Source organism: Bombus affinis, chromosome 9, assembly GCF_024516045.1.
Source record: "Bombus affinis isolate iyBomAffi1 chromosome 9, iyBomAffi1.2, whole genome shotgun sequence".
Classification (NCBI taxonomy): Eukaryota; Metazoa; Arthropoda; class Insecta; order Hymenoptera; family Apidae; genus Bombus; species Bombus affinis.
In genome coordinates this window covers 516,326-537,423 of record NC_066352.1, presented here as the reverse complement: position 1 = coordinate 537,423, position 21,098 = coordinate 516,326, and the positions used below count along the sequence as shown (strand labels likewise).

Genomic DNA, 21,098 nt, shown 5'->3' with positions numbered 1-21,098 from the left:
GGCAAAGGACGATCGATAACCCTCAAATTAGATGCACCGTGTAAATAACGATCTCTCGCCTGCTTTATCCACGTATACAATTACTCGCGCGATACGATAACGTTGAAAGAAGATATCGCGAAAGAAATGGAAGAATTATTCCAGGCAAAGAATAAATTTGTTATTCCATGATATACATTCCAACGCAGTAGTCGGATTTACAAAGCAGCTGGTCGTGCGCCCCACTACCTCATTCCACGTAGTTGCACCACATTATTCCCAACGCGGCTACGAATCTCCCCTGCTTCTTGTCTCGCTCTATAATAATGTTTCCTGGGGCTGCAAGTTTTTTTTCTCTACTCCCAGTCTTCGCTTTGTCTTCTACCGACCGCCAGGCCTCGTGAGACTCAACATCTTGTTTCAACGTTACTGGAAGATCAGAATTCCAGCGAACGATGTGACAGACGGACCGAGATATTCTCGCGGGAACTCGAATGGACAAAAAGGAGAAAAGTCGACGACTGCCGGTTGGAGGTAGGCTGTGAGAGAGAAAAGACAGAAGGTGAACCGAGTTGGTTCCCCGCCTGGCACATTCATTTTTCTCGTTCTGCACGAGTCGGCGCTTGAAACGAAAACCCCCGAAATTTCAAGGAAGAACTCTTCCCGATCAACTGTGATACCATTATTCTGCTACTTGTCAATTGCTCCAACATTGCACTGTATTTGGTGACGCGAAGACGCATAGTGTCGCATCGGTCGCAAACAATGCGGTAAAAGGCGGAGGGAGCCGAGCTGTGCTCGTGAAGTTGTAACTGGCGTAGTACGTATTATGTACAATAAAGTACCGACTAGTGCAAGTTATACAGGAACATCTTGGAAAATGGTAACAACAATGACTCGGTTTGACACCGGTACGAATCGTACAATGGTCGCTCGAGATACGAAACTCGAAAAAATACGCGGTTCTTCGAAAGTTCTGCGACATGGCTACACCGTGTACAGCGATGGGAATAATACGAAGCTAAAGGTTCATGGAAATTTATGTCAGTTTCTATCTCCCTGACCGCGAATCATTCTTCGGTCACTGGCAATATTTATCTGCTGCAAATCACAAGAAGACCGAGATACGTGTCGCGCGATAGATGAGTAATTTCGCATTGAATCATTTAATCTTTATTCTCGGATACGACGGTGCACGGGTTCGCGACGATATACACGTTCGTTATACTTTCGCGATTTATGTACTAACAGGTCAAGCGTTAATTATCGAGAGGGAATCCTATGAGACCGGCTTATGTAGAGCGGCCTGAAAATCGCCGATGGAATTAAAGTAGATAATCTTCTATAGATAACGTAAATTAAAACGACTAAATAATATGTATTTTGATATTTAACGAATACGCCGCTGTTATTAACCTTTGAAATCCGTGTTCTGTGTGCAGCGATACGCGTACTCGTCCGTAACAATCTCTGAAAGGAATTCCAAAGAGAATTCCTGCCGGTGAACGAACAACGCGGATTGCAACGATGCCAGAAACCCCTGGCTTCGGCGCAAGCCGGCAAATTACAAGAACAAATGTCGTTTCTTGAGCAATGCGGCTAACAATTCCTACAGAAAGAGATAGAAGTACATATAGATAGAGAGTGTGTGTAAGAGAAAGAGAGAGAAAGAGAGTGAGAGAGAGAGAGAGATAAAGGAATAACTGGTTCAAACTAAGTTCACGGGGGCAGCTAAGAATTAAAAGTGTTATCACAACACTAACGCGGACTACGGGAATATAGAATGATCAGCCGAGCATGAGGCGTAACGACGAGAGTGTAGCTTCTGAATGGTGTTGCTATATGTATACCGGGTGTTCCGAAAGGGGTCACCATAATTTACAGAGCGCGCGCAAACACTCATTTAAACTTCAACACGCCTTGACCATTATCCTAGGTTTAGGGACGTGGCAAAGGGAGGAAAGCGAAGGAAGGTGGTGGTAAAGAGAAGGAACAAGAGAGGAAGTGAGAAAGAGAGAGAGAGAGAGAGAGAGAGAGAGAAAGCAACGACCAACTGTTCACAGTGCGACAGGAGAATCTAACAACGAACTATAATGGGATTTCAGCTTATCTCGCGGCCCTGAGAATTTTCCCGTAGTAGGAAAGCGAGGGAACATGTAACAGGGTAAAGGATAGAAGGTTGCTTGATGCGTGACACCACATTAATTACTGGTATGTTCCAAGAACCAACCAATTTCGAGACTCGCCCATACACTAGCAACCTGCCTTTCGATCCCTTCTCTCTGAACTATGTTCAAATTGTGTGCATTGCATCCCCTTTTACTTCATCGCTATGATATCCTTGTTCTCGCGCTTCTTCTCGTCTTTCTCCCCCCCTCTCTCTAAACCTCTTGAATAAGGAGGAAGTCTCTTTAATCCTCTTTCGTTTCTCAGGTATAATCTGCTTCGCGTAACTCGCAGAAATTTCAAACACCCTCTTACATTTTACAACATTCGATACGAATGACGAACAAAAGGGAAACTCAACGAATTGTTACTTCTACCTGTACCCGTACGTGATCAACGAAAGGTAGCAAGAATACGAGCAGTAAAAGCTAGAGCGGAGGACGACAAAAGAACAGCAGGTAAGAAAAATACGTTGCATATTAAGGGTAATTAATATTAATATAAACCGAACCGTATTATTAAATGAACACAGGAATTGTATTAATAAAACTGAGAACTTGCAGAAACATAATAAAAAGCAAACTACGGAAAAAGAAGATTATATGAATTATATACTGCATTATTCCATAATATTTCTTAAAAAGAGGAAGAAGAAGAAAAGGGATTGTATCTTACTCAAGAAACAACATCTCTTAGACATTCTTATTCCACTCTAAAACAGTTGTAAGAAAGCGCGAAGCATATAGCGTAAAATACTTCGCAACGCCTTCGGATAAGATCCTGTGTTTGGGCGCGTGTACGTACACATCCATACCAATGCTTTTAACCAAATGCATGTTTCACGAGAAACGTGTCATGGCGCGAGAGCAGACCTTTTTCCCACCGGCGAATAATTATTAGTCCTCCATCCCGGGCTGAGGAGCTTCCATCTCGGCGAGTTTCTTCTAACGCGAGCGAGCCTTCGGTTCTTACAACCAGCCAAAATAAATTCCGGATCATCGGCTATCGTGCACAGACGTCGAAACCGCGCGAAATAACTTGCCTCCAAAAAGTCTGAAATGCATTCTGCCTGGTCAGGTGTACGTTCGGTGGTGTACGACCGAATACGTACGCAGAACATTTCGAACGGTCGGCGCTTTTAAATCGTCCCCGTTTCTTTTCTTTTACCTTCTAGCCGCAGAGTTCTATCGCCGAACAAAAATATAACGTCATAAATTTCCCTTGGTTTACTGCTACAGAATCTTGGCATTAACACTTCAAGTAGCTAAGTAAGGGTGGAAAACGAGTAGAAAGAGCAAAAAAGAGAGATGCGAAGGGATCTGCAACGCATTTCAATGCACCTCGGTACAGAACATATTCCTCAACACATCCAGACAACCTGCCTCCAATACACGTGCAACATGCCACGCGTGTTTCTGTGAGCTTACACGATACGATCGTGCAACTACACGACTGTACGTGGCCGCACACGTGCACGCGTCTACATACAACTTCTACGAGGAAGCTATCCTCTTTCCACGCTGAAAAGTAGTACCGTTCGTTCTGCCTTCCAGCCGGTGCTTCATGACGAAGGATCCCGGAAAAACAGTCACGTTTATCATCGAGTTGGTGCGAGCGCATCGGGGATGAACCTACCGGGAGATATAAGCGCAGTAAGCGCAAGAAAACGGCTCGCGTGTAAAGATAAGATGCTCTAATGTACGAACGTATAATGGTTCATTTCTGTCTACCAAGAAAAATGGTATTGGCCGATGAAAGCGGCCCCTGCCCTAACGAATTCTCGTAAACATACGAGCATTTCCACTACTTGCCGTGCGCGAGCCTCACGACGAAATGTAAACGCGCAGCCGACTGAAAAATAAAAGGATTTCGATGTAACACCAGCGTACGTATCTGCTGACGCGTTTTACGCTACAATTCAGGATACCCGCTCTCTCTCTCTCTCACAGAGCAAAATTGATTCTCGTTACGAGCAGAATGTTTATTATCATTCTTAAAAGCATGCACAATTTTATCATCCAGTTTCTGTTAAACGTGGTCTGTTTAAAAAGTAACAGTCGCGAATTTTACATCAGCACAGCGATGTAAATATTTGATCTTTAAGCGTCCGATATCTTGCTGTCTTATCAATATTAAAAAAATACTTAAGGACGAACTCTATAAAATGCATTAGCATACGCGTGCATCCGTATGAAGAGACGAGGGCAGTTACCTCGTCTCTGCCACTTGAAAGTGGTCCCCTAGCACGCTTGCTAGTGCTTCGCAACAACGAAACCTGGAATAATAATCTCATTTATCATTATATGCACGAGCACTGAAAGAAGAGCCGGCGGTAAAAAAATTTCCATAGAATTAAATTCAAAAAATTAAAACTCTAATAGAACATCGGTCGCTATAGTAGGTAGATACCGATAAAATCCATTTTTTATAAGAAAACTAACGAATAAAAATTAAAAGCTTTCGAAGCATCATCTTAACCTTGACCCAAATTCTTTTCCATCATTCGTCTACCTTTATAAACTAAATTAGGTAAATTGGCAAACCGGGAAAGAATTTTTCTTTGGCTCGCTGACAAGAGGTGGATACCAAGTCAATTTTATTCTGTCGTTCGATTCACTAACAGACTTCCAGAGGCTAAAATACCGCTTTGATAATATAGTCGGAACAATTTACGTATTTCCAGCGATCAAACCGCTTTCCTCGTGTTCGAAAAATCGAATTCGTTTCGAAGATTGATAACATTGATTTCGCGCTGCGATTATTTACCGATTGACCCGGTGAACGTGCGATAGGTGGAAACGGGCGTAAAAAAGGTAGAAAAATTTCGAAGTAGAGAACGAAGAAGGAGCGATTCGAAAGGGCGTAGGAGCATCGAGGAGGCGGAGAGATCGTGCAGAACCGGCGGACGTGCGCCTCTTTTTCTACTGTCGAGTGCAACGAACAGAACTTGCGCGTCAGGCGTCGGTGAAAACGCGCAAGCACCCTCTGCCACACTGGTGCATGCGCAATGGTGTATTGATCCCAGAAAATCTGAGATGTACGTAACATCATCCAGTGGTCCATCGGCCGTACAGAATGTCATTTCTGTTCTGCGCTCGTCCGGCTTTTCGCGAATGAAACGGGACGCGTCAGTAATGCGAGACCGATCGACTCCTCTTCGTATTCCTGATTGCCGGTCATCGCAGTCACCCAACAATTCGAAGAAACCGCGCTAGATTATAAAAATCGTGAAACACGAGAGAAAATCTTTTAAGAAGAGCGCTCGAGAAGGCTGAAACAAACGGCAATCGCAAGTACGTAATTTTTCTTTCAACTTTCTCGTAAACATTGATAGATGGAGAAGCATCGATTTTTATAGATCGATAGATACAATTTTATAGGCTTCTTCGTTTCTAATTTTGTATACTCGATTAACGGATAAGATGATGTGATTTATTTGCTGTAAATTTAACGTATCTTTCCGCAACTATTTATGTTACTTTGTGGTTTAAATTAATTTCAAGAGACACTTTGTCTTAAGCCTCTTTCACGTCCGATTATTCTGAGAAACTGGAAGTAAATTTATGGGTGTTAATTTATAGCCAATTAAGAACTTACGCGGCTGAAACGCGTGATTATTTCAAAATGAGACTTACACTGACAACGCGATTGTAAATATTTGCAAAGTGTGACTGTCCGTATATTAGAACGTTGGCCCGAAGTAACGTATCAAATATTAAAACACGTAATTTATTAACTGCAGCTAATTTTCATAGAAAAATAATACAAACAAACAGCAATTAGCGCAACAGGTTTATAATTTCGCGAAGCAGCGATGCATATATACATGTATTTTACATATATAATCGAGCTATACATATATAATCTGCAGATAGATCATTGTGTTTAAATTAGCGACAAGTATTTGTTATACGATTAATTCCCGGATTATAATTGTTTGTAACTTTTATATAACAAACAGGATGCCAATTGGACTCGAGTACAAAAACTAGCCAGGAAACATTCACTCGAAATGATACTGCAGGCAATCATCTTGATCCTTTCTGCAAGGATATGCTACAGCAATCCCGATGCAAAGAGGCTGTACGACGATTTACTGTCGAATTACAATCGATTGATTCGCCCCGTTTCTAATAACAATGACACCGTAGTCGTTAAACTAGGACTTCGTCTGTCCCAACTCATAGATCTCGTACGTGATCCTTTCATATAATCGATTTCATGTAAAAAAGAAACGTGGTTTTTGAACACCAACGAACATTTATCAAATACAATTTTAAAGTAACGCAATAACATTAAAAATTTACAGAATTTGAAGGATCAAATTCTCACGACGAACGTTTGGCTCGAACACGTAAGTCTTGAATAGTTTAAACAACTATTTGCCAAGTATGTACGTTGCTTAATAAAGACGAACTTTGCCCAGGAATGGCAAGACCACAAATTCCAGTGGGATCCAGCAGAATACGGAGGTGTCACTGAACTCTATGTACCTAGCGAACACATATGGCTTCCGGACATTGTACTTTACAACAAGTATGTAAGATGAACCAACCTTATCTCGAGCTTTTCGCATTACCGAGCCTCGCCGAGATAAAATTAAAATCATGATCACTTTCAGTGCGGACGGAGAGTACGGCGTGACTACAATGACAAAAGCTATTCTTCATTACTCTGGGAAAGTCCTTTGGACACCTCCAGCAATTTTCAAATCCTCCTGCGAGATAGACGTCCGATACTTTCCATTCGATCAGCAAACTTGCTTCATGAAATTCGGTTCATGGACCTATGATGGTATTCAGGTAAATTTCTACGCTAAAAGCTGATAATTCTAACTAAATAATTTTTCTGATATCTCGATACTACGTTCAGATCGACTTGAAACACATTAATCAAAACACGGGAGACAAAGTCGAAGTTGGCATCGATCTTCGCGAGTATTACCCCAGCGTCGAATGGGATATATTGGGAGTTCCAGCGGAGCGACACAAGAAGTATTATCCCTGCTGCGACGAACCCTATCCTGACATTTTCTTTAACATCACTCTACGTCGAAAAACGCTGTTCTATACGGTGAATCTAATCGTGCCCTGCGTGAGCATCTCTTACTTATCGGTGCTCGCATTTTACCTACCCGCCGACTCTGGCGAGAAAATCGCCCTCTGCATTAACATTCTCCTATCGCAGACAATGTTTTTCCTCTTGATATCAGAAATCATACCATCCACGTCGCTAGCACTACCGTTGTTAGGCAAATACTTACTTTTCACGATGATTCTAGTCGGTCTTTCGGTAGTTATAACGATTATTATACTAAACGTTCACTATCGTAAACCAAGCACTCATAAAATGGCACCGTGGGTGAGGAAGATTTTCATAAGAAGATTACCGAAACTCCTTTTAATGAGAGTACCCGATGATCTTCTCAACGATCTTGCCGCGCATAAAATACACGGCAGAGGAAAATACGGTAAGAAAAGCAAATTCAACGCTGCGGTAGCGGCTGCCGTGCAATCCTCTTCAATAGTCTCTTCACCGGATTCCGCTCGCCACCAACGGATCGGCGGTAGATACCGTAAATTTTCTGTTCTATTAAGTCGTTAAGGACCAACGTTTATCAACTCGCCATTCCATTTCCATCCATTTTTTTGTTTAATCGTTTTGTATATCGTTAAATTCTGTTTTTTTAATATTGTGGTTACGAACAACAGTCACAAGAATTTGTTTATATTTTTTCGTTACCATTTCTTCTTTCATCTAGGTCCTATCATTTTACGAAATTTGAAGAAATTGAAGTATCTACAGCGGAGATTCTCAGCCTCTCCATAAATGCTTGCAAACCACTAAACCAAAATTAAGAGTATCCTCTTTTTATACTTTTGATTTGTGCAATGAATTTTTATAGTATGTCTATTATTTGGTTAAATTATTTGTGACCTGCTAAAATAATATTTTATTTATACTGTATTTTACTTTATTTATATCTTTCAATAACGTTGCATTTACATACTTTTTCGGTATTATTTTATCGTTTGGTCCTTAATCAAGTAAAAGAAACGAAAAGAGCAGGTGTAAGAGGATAATTTTTTTCAGGATGTAATGGATTGCATACGTCTGCGCATAACAGATTTCTTGGTGGTATCGGTGGGTATAATGGACTTCCTACGGTAATGTCCGGATTGGACGAGTCTCTGAGCGACGTAACTCCTAGGAAGAAGTATCCCTTCGAACTTGAGAAAGCGTTGCACAATGTGATGTTCATTCAACATCACATACAACGACAAGACGAGTTTAATGCGGTACGTATCTATATGTTAGATGAAGAAAGAGAAGGTTCTGAAATATACAATCTTTTCTTTTCTTGTTCCACAGGAAGATCAGGACTGGGGTTTCGTAGCAATGGTTCTTGATAGACTTTTTCTGTGGATCTTCACAATAGCTTCGATCGTTGGCACGTTCATCATTCTTTGCGAGGCCCCAGCACTTCGTGACAATACCAAACCAATCGACATGGAGTATTCTTCTGTGGCTCAACAACAATTTCTTCCTCATGGCGATTTGTTACAAACTATCGTATAAAACTTTTAGGAGAAATAGACACATTTAAAGAAGCTGAGGTGCTGATTTCACGTATTTCTCATAGGAATTCACGAAGTTACAGTACGATATTGCACCAATCAAACATTTTATTTCTGAATTTTCCTTATTCGAACGAATCAACAACCTCAGCTTCCTTGTCGTTTTTATCATAAAATATACAAATTTTCAATAGCATTGCAAATGTCTAAAAGTATGTTTAAGTTGTACTTGATAGTATAATACGTGCACATAACGAATAAGTGCTCTTGAATAACAATAAACGTGTTAATGTTATTTGTAGAAATTTTGTAACGTCGGTTACGTAGAACGGTTAAAACGGAATATTAATTGTCCATCAAAATCTGTGTATAGGGAGAAACATTTTCTGCTCGAATCGATATCTTCCCGAAGAGCAATGAAGAAAATTGTTATGTAGTAAATTTTTTCAACTACTAAAATATAAATCAACCTTTTTCATTAAAAATGAAATATATATACTCTAACTCGTTCGATATCTTGTATGCCTATAAAAATTAAATAAACGACAATTATAAAGCATTTTATTATTTATTTATAACTGCGTGACTGTACTCTGTCATATTCTATATACTTACAGTCACATTTGGTTACATTTACACTTTCCTATATAATATATATCATTTGAAAACTAAAGTATAATTTATTATGTTAAACACGTACAAGGAAAATGTCATACATTAAAATACATGTATATGTGTGTATATATATATTATATATATATATATATTATATATATATATATATATTATATATATATTAAAATGCTAAAAAATTGGCCGTGTGAATCGCACGTAAGACCAAATCAATAATGTTGAACTTATTTGCGATATAATATCGTCATAGTTAAGTCAGAGGACATAGATATGGTATATAAAAAGAACAAAACAGTAGTGCTTATAAATGGAATCATAGAAACGCTTGAGTGATTATCTTAAACACGTGGAACATCAAACAGTACGTCAATCGCAATAACTTGGAATATTGTATCCAGTATTATCTCTCTGGAATATCAATGAATGTTCGAAGATATTCAGGAAATCATCAATTTTATTTAGAATTTCCCTTTACGCAAGAGTCTTTTTCTGGAAGTGACTATCTAATATTCGATATAAATTATTTGTACAAAGAACAAAACCGAAAACAGAAACAGACAAACCAAAATTCTCTTGTTATTATCCTCGTCGCTAATGTAATTCTGATACTTTTCGTGCAAATCCTTTTGCAATCTGCATAAAAATATATATAATAGTTTATATATCTATATAATATTCAGGAATTCATTTCACTTAAAGTTCCGGAAGCACCAATAAAATACAAGAATAAAAATACGCGAACATTGTTGCATACAAGAGGTGGAACGACCTGCCTTTACTCACTCTCAATTCTCAACTAATCGTTCCCTTCTCTCTTATCCGCTAAAGTGAAACACATTGAAAGAAATAAGATATTTAGCATAAACAGGGGAGACATTACCTCTTTTGCGTTCCAGATGCATTTCTCTCTCTCTCTCTCTCTCTCTTTCTATCTATTTTTTCTTATCTCTCTCTCCCTCTCTTTCACTCAACATTTCTAAAAAAGTCTCTAAGACTATATGGAATATGACAAATGCGAGTGAGAACAATACTGCTCACAGGTTCAACGCTCGAAAATATCTTTATAATATTATCGCACACTATCTGTAAATTTCACACGCACACGCTCGATCACATTGTCTCATATATAAATCAACATGGAATCTACAATTGTCGAGTCTATCACACATAATAGAATGCATTCATATCTTATCTCGTAAAGAATAAGCGTCACATATAGTTATCTTGTAATATGACCTATGACAATCTCGTCGAATAGCTCTTTCTCTTAACGTAATTCGCGACAAGCAGGGAATATCGTCTAGTCCTCATAATGTTACACTGTATCTGATTACATAGAAGACCGCGTAACGATATATAAGTATACGTGTATCGCGATCTGCTCAACCCTTCCATGTACCAATATAATTTTTACATTTCGGACAAAAGTGGTGAACGCTCATGAAGCTACTCATACAGTATGGCAGACACGAGCAAAGGCAACATCTGAAATTTGAAAGGACATCGGTGAGAATTGATTTACTAGGATCTAACAGACAAACACATACACCAACACGAAACCAACATATTTCATAAATGAACAAAAGCTAATCCTTAAAAGCTGATGCAAAACCTTCATGCCAATGTATAGACGAAAGTCCCTTGCGCTTGAAAATTTAATCTGAATTCAATCAGAAACCTGCATGCTATATCCATAAGACGATATCTGTGAATCTTGAGCAATCGCGGAACAAAAAGCAGCAATATATTCTTACATATAGTGTATTCTTGGTAACATTTAGATTTAGAAAATTATCGCAAGTATTAGAGATATGACATATTTTCTAAAGAAATTACATTTTTATAGAAACTATCGTGACATAACACAAGTAGAATGTTAATTGAGAAACAAATTAAAAGTAAGTAAAGCAATGCAAGCATTAATTTCAATAGCGTAAGCAACGAAGCAAATATTAGAAATAAATGTAGATGTGTACACTCACCCAAGTAAGCAAAGCACGATACAACAGAGATGGGCGCTTGGTTGATGATCCGATATCGTAGTGGTTTTAATACTGGCATGACACGTTGGGCAAGTCGTTTTTGTTGGATTTGGAGTCAGGGAAAAAATCACTGGCTGATAGACAACTCGGAACTCTGGCGGAGGAACTGTATTCGGATTTGCATTATACGGTGTCTGCGATTGCGGCGGAGATTCGCTGGGTCCTGAATAATTCGCTGGATATGGCATCGTTGTTTGATTCGGCGGCGGATTATCTGAAATTTCAATCAACTCCTATTCGTTCAATGTGTCATCAAACGTTTCTATATATTACTACTGATATATTGATTATTACGTGATTAAGTTTATACATTATGCCCTAGAAATCATAATATTGAATCGTAACATAAATTTGTCATACTTTTATATATTTACAACCATATGTAAATATGTTACAACCTAATAGGTTGAAATATTTCAGAGTTTCAATACACTAGTTTTGTAAAATACTATCTTGTAACAAAAATTATTATCATTGAATAGCATACTTTTACTTTATTACTACTTTAGGATTTTTTATTTAACAATTTTATGTGTTCGTTTACGCTGTTTGAAACCTTTTAGACAGATGACATTTATCTTATCGTAACATTCTAAACATCTCCAGTGAACTCAACCGGTTAGCGGTGTAAGTCTCCGCTGAGAAAATAAACACCGGCCATTGGTAAACATACATATAACGTGGTAGACAACGCGTTAAAAAGCAATAAAATGACACGTACGAGTTGGAATTGGCATAGATGATGGTCCTACTGGATATGGTGGAATGTTTGGTTGGAGAGATATACGAGCTGCATTTTCAACAGCTTCCTCATAAGACGGGGGTGCTGACGGTGGAGCAGCCGACGATTGAGTACTTCCACTGGCGAACCCAATATTTTTTTCCATTTTTTCTAAAACGACATTTAAATATACTATAAGTATCGAATATTTAAATAAGAAAAGGACTTATACTAGATATGTATATATAATTCGATAGTAAACCAAATAAATCTAATTCCAATCTGCAACATAAATTAGATAAAGACAACTTCTCAGGATGTGGAAAAATATATAACGTGTTTGAGAAAATTAATTTTTTGTAATATAAAAAGTCGGAGACTGCGGGTATAATTGCGGTTCAAGACAAACGAACGTGAACAAATGAGCGCGAAATATAGTTATTTATTCGCGAAAGTGCGAATAGAAAGTTAGACGGATGTTAAGTAATAGAGACAGTGCGAAGTACGCTCGTTTATCGGGCCGTGCCTAAGAAATTTAGGGCCCGGTATGTATTCATGTTCTTCGTTCCGCGAAATACATATTACGTGGCCTTGCTTTTCGATTGTAGCTCGAATGATTCCATTTAATATCAACTCAATACACGCAAGCAACTACATACATTAAAATTGTTATGAAGTATAAGTTATCGTAGTTAAGTATGTAGTTAGAATTTTTTTTGCAGATTTAAATACATAATAATTATCATAAAAAAATTTAATCATGACTCAGTATAAATTTCCGTTGTTACATGTAATCCTTCTAGAGGAAGCACAGACGTAACATATATTACAAAATCAACAGTGATGATATCAATATTTATTTATTTCATATAGTTTTCGTTATATATCCTAAATTCATCGAAGTTGGTAGTTAACAACTTCTCAGGATGTGGAAAAATATATAACGTGTTTGAGAAAATTAATTTTTTATAATATAAAAACACGTGCGACTTGGTTATCTGAGCATCTCATTATACATATAAAGTAACTTAAGCGATAAATAAATTAATTTTACCAGTTTAAATATATTGAATACACACATGACGTAAAAATTTGACGCATCGATGTACTCTTTTCACAATTATGACAAGGCTACTGCAATCAACGTTACAATACATTCTAATTACAGTTGTATAGAAATACGCTTACATAAACAAAAATAATTTTCAGAGAAAATAAACAATAGTAAAACAATATTCTTACCGAAATTAAAATCTTACGATTTCAGAGTCGCTTAAACGTCTCCACTTATGGAGAGGTTATAGTTGAACAGTTCAACGTATTAATGGATTGCTTGCACACTAAAAGAACCATATGTATCATACTATTTGATATTTAGTTATCTTGGAACATTACACCGAATTTCTTTTATGCGTATTTATAGGAGAGGCGTAGAGAAACACACAGAATTTACAGAAAACTGTCACAGTATATACTACACTGATACGACTGACAAGACTCTGTCGCAACTTTTCCCAGCGACCAATCAACGTACTCGTATTATTCCAGTAGCGAAACCGGAGGAAATGGCGCGAGATATTAAAATTAATTCTGTGCATAAATAACTTTTACTAAAATATGACTATTCTACAAAAATTTCATTATTTTTATGAAGTGTTTGCTAATTTCACGAGTCAACAAGATTTTTATATATGTGCCATAAAAATATTAAGCAAGTGGATATTTAATATTAAAAAGTCGTTTGATTTTTCTTGATACGTAGCGCAGTGCAAACTTTTGCCGCGTTTGTTATGGGATGAATATGGTATGATTTTTAAAGTGCAATATGATCATCAACAAGTACAAAGATCTGTAGTGCATGGAGTAAAAGTCAGGCCTCAATGTACACATCATTATTTTTGTAAGTAAAAATACAAATTTAATTATTATAGTAATATTTGAGCATTTCAAGTCAAATGAATTGAATTCTAGTGTCAGGGCTACCAATCAACAGTGATTCAAAAAGATTTATATCAATTTTACATGTTTAACGGCACTAATATTTATATAGATCATTTATAATTTAAAAATTTATAACAAGCTTTCTTACATTTATTATACAGTTGTAAAAGTAACTTTTGAGGATTCACTCCACAAACGATTTCATAAAGCAATTTTTATAACATCTCATTTATTTTTCGTATTTTAATTATTTTTATATAATTTGCACTTTACATATTCCATATCATAATACCATAAAACCAATATAATAATAATAATATGTATATGTACATAATATCCCAAATATGTTTTCTTGTGTATTAATTATAAGTTGGCACCAGTTTCTGCTAGACATTTCTGTTAATTATTCAATATAGGACTTTGTAAAATATTCTATGAGTGTTTGAATATATTCAACTGAATTCTATACACTACTTAGACTATAACAGAATGTAGCAGTAATAGTGAAAATCTTAAACATAATTTTGGAAAAAGTTCATGAAAAGTTTCAAATAGGTTAGAAACGATGGAATTAGGTTTGAAACTTGAACGTTTCAAATGATAAAAAAGATAAAAGAGATAAAAGAGATAAAAGAATCGGGTGGTAATACTAAATTATAAAACATTTATTCATGTGAAAGAATAAAGCTGTATTTATTATGTTATATTGTATAATATAAAATTTCCAAAATGATGCATTATACACCTTGGATCCATCATCAAGCGGTGTTGGACAATCATCAGTGTTATGCACCATATATGACTAATGTGCCATCCTATCCGCACAATAATCATGAGCAACAGCACATTACAGAAGAAGAAAGTGAACAAACAGGAGATGAAATGCACGATACAATTACCTCTGCTACATCAGGAGAGCGCAGTTCTAGTGCTGACATATTTAGATTAGAATTTGCAGCAGCTCAATGGTCTAAACTAGTTTCAAATGCAGAGGGCTTATTTACTAAGCTCATGACAAGTAATATTTTACCTCATACAGAACAAGATCAGATTGAACAATGGCTCTGTATGAAACAAGAGTATGAAGAATGCATTGCTAGTGATGATACAGGTAGCTTGCAAGGCTATACAGAAAATGCAAGAAAATCATTGGAAAGAATAGAAGAAGTAACTGAAACTGATGAAAAGACAGATGAATCCATACATCAAATGGAAAGAAAGATTGACTTAAATTGTTCATCCAGTTCAGAAAGTGAACTATCTGAAACCAATGATGATGACGATGAAGAAGAGGAAGAAGAAGAAGAGCACAGTGATGTTAGTTCAGAAAATCCAGATTTTTTAGAAAAATTGGACGAATGTATGAATAAACTTAAAATAGAAACGGATAAAATAGTTGATTCCAAAAGAGATGAGTTCAGAGAAACAAATATAGAAATCATTCCATCTATAACAAGATCTATGAATACTAATAATAATTATGTTTCTGCAACTAGACCTGTTCCACTTAGAAATCCAAATTCCAGGAGAAATTCAATGCTTCCTGGTTCTGAAATGTGTAACGAAGTGTTAGCCTTTAACGATAGCCTTAAATCTAACCAAAATCAAATATTAGATAATAAAACATCAGCATTCGCTAGTATAAGAATCTTAGACAATCGTGAACCTGAATCATTTATCAATGAAAATATTGCAATTCATAATGACAATTCACCGGATTTATTAATTGATGCTTTGAAAACAACAGAAGTGCCAGAACCCATAAAAGAATTAAAAACTTTGACATTAAATAATGAGGCAAAACAAACTCAAGTGAAAAAGATTCAATCAGATTTAGATGGAGCCCATAAACGTATAGAAGAGCTACAAACGACTATTAAAATTAAAGAAAAATTCATTGCAGATATGATAAAAAATTCGGATGCACGCGCTAGTGCAAAACAAAAATTTCAGCGCAAATGGAGTAAATTAGAAGAAGAATATTATAATACAAGAAGCCAACTGGCTCAAGCGGAAAATGCTTGTATCTATAAAGACTCAGAAGAAAAATCTGCTCATAAAAAGGAAATTGAATTATATAAGAACATGGCCATCCATTATGAGAAAAGATTAATGGATATTGAAATGATAAAGCAGATTGCAGGTGATTCTGCTAAAAAAGTACTAGAACTTGAGAGTTCTTTAAATACATCTAAAAAGCAAATGGAGAAATTGAAGAAACAACTAAAAAAAGAAGAAGAACGTAAGAAACAATTAGAAGAGGAATTAGCAGAGGATCAGAAAAAAATACGTGATCTCGAGGAAAAATATAACTTAACTGCTTCCAAATTAAAAGAGATGCAATCGGAAAGTGAGGATGAAAAAAATAACAGTAAATCAAAAACCGATTACTCTGATAAGAAAAAAAATTTGTTAGACGTAAGTGCGAGAATATCACACCTTGATCATGTTTTAAAAGAAAAATCCATGGATTTGGAGAGAACGGCAGACATAGATGAAAAAGAAGCTCTACGTCATGAAATTCGAAACCTTCGACGTACTCGAGATTGTTTAGTAGATGAGAAATGTGATCTGGATGAAAAGTTTCAAAAAGAGAAAACGTTATCTACTGTAGAAGAACGAAAATTATTAGAATGTGGAGAAACTATTGAGGCGATCGATGCTATGATCGAACACAAAAATGAGATGATTTGTGGACGGAAAGGATTCGATGAAAATCAATCACAACGTGAGAAAGGGGAAAGAATGCTAATGGAGAGGTTGGCGAAACTTTCAGATGGTGAAATGAGAACTTTATTCTATAAGTATTTTCTGAAAGTAATCGATTTAAAGGAAAGTTCTAAAAATCTTGAAGTTCAGACAGCTGAATTAGAAGGTCATATAGAGTCCCAAGAATGGCAGATACAAACATTAACAAATGCCCTAAAACAGACTAAATTAGAAGCAGAGAGAAGAATCGTTTTGATGCAAAGAGAACATGAGGAAAAATTACACCTCATGTTTAGGCACTTTGCGGAAGAAACTAGCAGTTCCGGTCATGAAAGATTGGATAAAGATTCTGAACTTGCGAAATACAAACGTGAAAATAGAACTTTGAGAAAACGGCTAGCTGATGTCGAAGCTCTTTTAAAAGGTCCAACGCCTCCACGTACAGCTAGTCCAGCGAAAATCTCGCAACAAGGATTAAAACAAATTGCACCGAATAGTCGGCCGACAACCAAAGTAACTAGGCAGCGAAATAAATTGATAATACAAAAAACCACCGACTGCGATAAAAGAAAAAAATGAGTTTTTTTAACAAAAATAGTCCTTTCTCTGGTTTACCACAGTCAGCATTTATTATTCACTCAATATTTTTTTATCTTCTGTACAGTATTTAACTATTATGTTATTAACTTAATTGAACATACAAAAGTTTATCCATTATAAACGTTCATTTTTTATCATAAACATATTCAAACATTTGTGTATTGTATCACAAATAATCATTTTCAGAAAGCAAAATATCATAGCAGTAATTTAGTCCAAATATGACAGTCAGTGTGTATAGTTTCATTGTATATTTTTTAATCCTCTCGTTCAATTATCAATTAATATTTATTATATACTCGTAAAATAAATTCAAGTTATAGTATATTCATTAAATCAAGAATATTGAACCTTAATCAAAATAGTATTTGCATGTTTCCCAGATCTCAAGAAAATACGTATAATAAGTAAATAAGTATCAGATATAAATATGATAAATACAACGATATTTATGTTTTAAAGAAAATAAGGTCCGAATTATTAACAATCATTTCAATACTCGTTCTATTAAATATAGTATAAACATTCTACAGTATATCACTGTATGTAACACTGTTAGTAACAATTTATTATAATATCGATAAATGTGTTTCACACTTAATAGTGTAAAAATAGACATGACACGGAATAATTTATGTATAAGATTTATGCTCATTGACTTCCGATATATTATTTATTGCAATTCTGTAAATATATTAAAATAATACGTTAAATACATCATTAACCTTTAACCCTCTGATCCCTCGCTAAAATATTAATGAACAACTTATTTCTAATTCACCATAAAATCGCTAAAATTCCATATGAATACACGAAAGTTATTATAAGGACCGAAATGATTAATATCTCTTACACTTTTACAAAATGAACGCAGTAAATAAATAATCGATTATTGAAAACGAAATGTGTTTTTCACTTTACAATTAAGTTACACATGTGAATTCAGAGGATATAACATTTTAAAGCATAAACAGAAGAAAAAAAATGAATAAATTTTATACCCTGAGAAAGAATCTTTGAATTCACACCGTGTCGGAATAACAACTATCCATAACATAATATAAAATCGACGAAGCAAACTAACAATTAAAGTAGGCCGAAAGCAACATTATTTTACATTTGCTATTCGAAGACCGTACTACAGTGAATACCTTAATCTTTTTATTTTATGCAACAGATGCCATAAATTTATTGGAAAAATTATATTAAAGGAATCAGTATTGAAAAAGATATCAGTGGATTCAATTTTGACAAATATCACATTAGCGAATTTGATTTTCAAATAACTGGTTTATAAGTTTATAAGCTGTTAAAATAATACTCTAAAATGTGGTTTCCGTAGTGTAGTGGTTATCACGTGTGCTTCACACGCACAAGGTCCCCGGTTCGATCCCGGGCGGAAACATGTATCAGATTTTTTTATTTTTATTGATATTTTCATTTACAAAATACTATATTATAATAAAATATTTATTTACATTTTTACTTCTCTATAATATTTTGATTTTTATTTTAGAAATCAATACTTTCCATACATACGTTAAAAATTATTAAAAGTAAAAGTGGCAGACAATATAGATAATTGATATATTTCACTATAAATTCAAATTTACTAGTATATAATAGAATTACCTTTTTTATATATATATATATTAGGTTAGGGAAGAAGTATAAAATCAGATGTAATCATTTGAAAACATATATATTTATATTGTATAACACGTGGCTTTCAAGTGTCAGGATGGCCGAGCGGTCTAAGGCGCCAGACTCAAGGTTATTACCTTATCAGTTTTCAAATATCTGATCCCAATGTGCCTTCTGGTCTCCATCTGGAGGCGTGGGTTCGAATCCCACTCCTGACAAATTTTTTGCAGTTTTTGACAAATTTCTAAGGTTAAACACAAAATTTAGTTATCTTAACATTTTATAAAGATACTTTTGAAGCATTCCAGTTATAGGCAGCGCGAGAATCCCGTGTTCAATTCTCAATACGAAGTGCTAACTTTTTTTATCCTATAAAAGTGAAAAAATAATGTGTTAATTGTTCATAGATTATTATAAAAAGCTACAGCGAAACAAAATAATTAATTGTTCTAAATTCATAATTATTTTATTTCGCAATAACGCGTACGTGTGTGCATATTGCATCATTATTGTGATCTTGTCAGATAATATATTTTAAATAGTAAATTTGCAATGACGTACAATTAATTTCTAACACTAAGAAAGATATTCGTAAAGATAAAATTTATATAAATTATATTACTCTTTACATTTATAGCTACGAAATCAATATTACGTTTCGGAGGTGTGACCTTGTTTGTTTTGTATATCACATAACTACGTAAATACATACACACTGGATCAAAATTCAAGTCACATAAAACTAATGCTTTAGTCATTGCAATCACTACCAACGTACTCAAATGTACTGCAATTACGGAACTAATTTATTACTGAACTAAAATTACCTACCAGTAGCAGACCACATACAGAACATTAATCCAAATTTAACGAAAACTATATTCAATCTACAGGCACTGTTACAAAGACTTGCGATATGTACGATTTTCAATTGAGATCGCGAAATCTAATCACATATACTCACGCATGATATTGAGTCACCTAAGGAAGCGACTAATCATAAATATGAATGATTGATATGAAAAAATTGCAAATATTATATAGTTCATAGATGTACTACAGATTATAAATAGAAAACGTAAAAATGCGATGAAGCGAGTTGAAACACTAAACAGAATAAGGTCGAACAGACTGTATATATATTGATTCATCCTCTAACCTTCCTGTTGCCTATGTAAGAAAGGTCCCAAGGAAACAAGTTTTTACAAAATTAACATTCTCCTAACCCCCACCTCATGTAAATCTAAAACATTAGGTTCAAAAAAGAAAAACCAAACACGCTACGTATGTTTGTTTACTTCTACTGATTCCATTCATTAGACTAACTATATGTTGATTTCATCAAATATGTATAAAATTAATTTTACAAGTCGCAAGGTAATAATTTATCAATATCAATGAATTCTTTTATACGATAAAAACAGGTATTACTATAATATATCATATAAACTATACATGATATGTTACATAAGTACTTCAATAAAGAAGAAGGGAACCAAATCCGGTATGGTCTAGTGGCTAGGATACCTGGCTCTCACCCAGGAGGCTCGGGTTCGATTCCCGGTACCGGAAAATTTTTTTTTAACTTTATACATTAAACTAAATGAATAAATTACTTTTATCATTATGTTTATTTTATAGGCATTTAAAGCTATCGATTAAAAATAGATGGCAATAAAAATGTTAACAATATAATAATATTATTCATGCGATTCTGTTTCTTTTACTTCAAGAGGGCCTAGAATAGTCAAGAAAGCACTTTTATTTGACGTTACTGGAACAGACATGCATTAGCTACTGTACAACATGTAATACACAATAAAATTGTTGCTCCGTATCACTTTGCTTTAGACTGTCACTATTCTCCGTGCCAAGTTGTAGTAAAACGTGTCTTTGCCCGTCTATCGGTATGCAATTACTGCCACTTCTATCGATATTCGCGGAAGTGACTTGGGGACCCAACACGTGTAGCACGATCGAGTCTATAATTCCGAAAATCGGCCGCAATTTTCTTAAGAGGCATCGTGTCAGATTGATTGAAAATAACCGATGATACATGCCAGAGTTAAAGTACATACATAGTAT

The 21,098-nt window shown here is 35.3% G+C and overlaps 3 protein-coding genes, 1 long non-coding RNA gene and 3 other non-coding genes across 8 annotated transcripts; 5 read left to right on the top strand and 2 right to left on the bottom strand.

Moving 5' to 3' along the window:
• Positions 1-5,192: 5,192 nt before the first annotated feature.
• On the top strand, positions 5,193-9,282 carry LOC126920155 (acetylcholine receptor subunit alpha-L1). Of its 2 annotated transcripts, none has more exons than XM_050730143.1 (8): positions 5,193-5,438; positions 6,107-6,337; positions 6,455-6,499; positions 6,572-6,681; positions 6,767-6,947; positions 7,018-7,711; positions 8,239-8,444; positions 8,518-9,282. In XM_050730143.1, exons 2-8 carry the CDS (start codon positions 6,158-6,160, stop codon positions 8,722-8,724), a joined length of 1,623 nt encoding a protein of 540 aa, XP_050586100.1. In that variant the 5' UTR covers positions 5,193-5,438; positions 6,107-6,157; the 3' UTR covers positions 8,725-9,282. The 2 variants fall into 2 exon arrangements, with proteins under 2 accessions (XP_050586100.1, XP_050586099.1); XM_050730142.1 differs by having other exon boundaries at positions 7,018-7,720.
• On the bottom strand, positions 9,273-13,643 carry LOC126920184 (lipopolysaccharide-induced tumor necrosis factor-alpha factor homolog). Its single transcript, XM_050730198.1, has 4 exons — positions 13,362-13,643; positions 12,120-12,290; positions 11,339-11,612; positions 9,273-10,841 (listed from the first exon to the last, which is right to left on the bottom strand). The coding sequence occupies exons 2-4, from the start codon at positions 12,283-12,285 to the stop codon at positions 10,739-10,741; spliced, it is 543 nt and encodes a 180-aa protein (XP_050586155.1). The 5' UTR covers positions 12,286-12,290; positions 13,362-13,643; the 3' UTR covers positions 9,273-10,738.
• Positions 13,644-14,414: 771 nt separating this feature from the next.
• LOC126920144 (kinesin-like protein costa) lies at positions 14,415-18,273 on the top strand. The gene has a single exon (XM_050730125.1). It carries the CDS (start codon positions 14,790-14,792, stop codon positions 17,346-17,348), a length of 2,559 nt encoding a protein of 852 aa, XP_050586082.1. The 5' UTR covers positions 14,415-14,789; the 3' UTR covers positions 17,349-18,273.
• Positions 18,274-18,701: 428 nt separating this feature from the next.
• Positions 18,702-18,774, top strand: Trnav-cac (transfer RNA valine (anticodon CAC)). Its single transcript has one exon. It is a non-coding gene; the product is annotated as a tRNA-Val (tRNA).
• A 278-nt stretch (positions 18,775-19,052) lies between these two features.
• On the bottom strand, positions 19,053-19,990 carry LOC126920191 (uncharacterized). The gene is made up of 2 exons (XR_007711904.1): positions 19,845-19,990; positions 19,053-19,382 (listed from the first exon to the last, which is right to left on the bottom strand). It is a non-coding gene; the product is annotated as an uncharacterized LOC126920191 (long non-coding RNA).
• Positions 19,105-19,231, top strand: Trnal-caa (transfer RNA leucine (anticodon CAA)). The gene is made up of 2 exons: positions 19,105-19,142; positions 19,197-19,231. It is a non-coding gene; the product is annotated as a tRNA-Leu (tRNA).
• A 523-nt stretch (positions 19,991-20,513) lies between the features above and the next one.
• Positions 20,514-20,585, top strand: Trnae-cuc (transfer RNA glutamic acid (anticodon CUC)). Its single transcript has one exon. It is a non-coding gene; the product is annotated as a tRNA-Glu (tRNA).
• Positions 20,586-21,098: the final 513 nt, after the last annotated feature.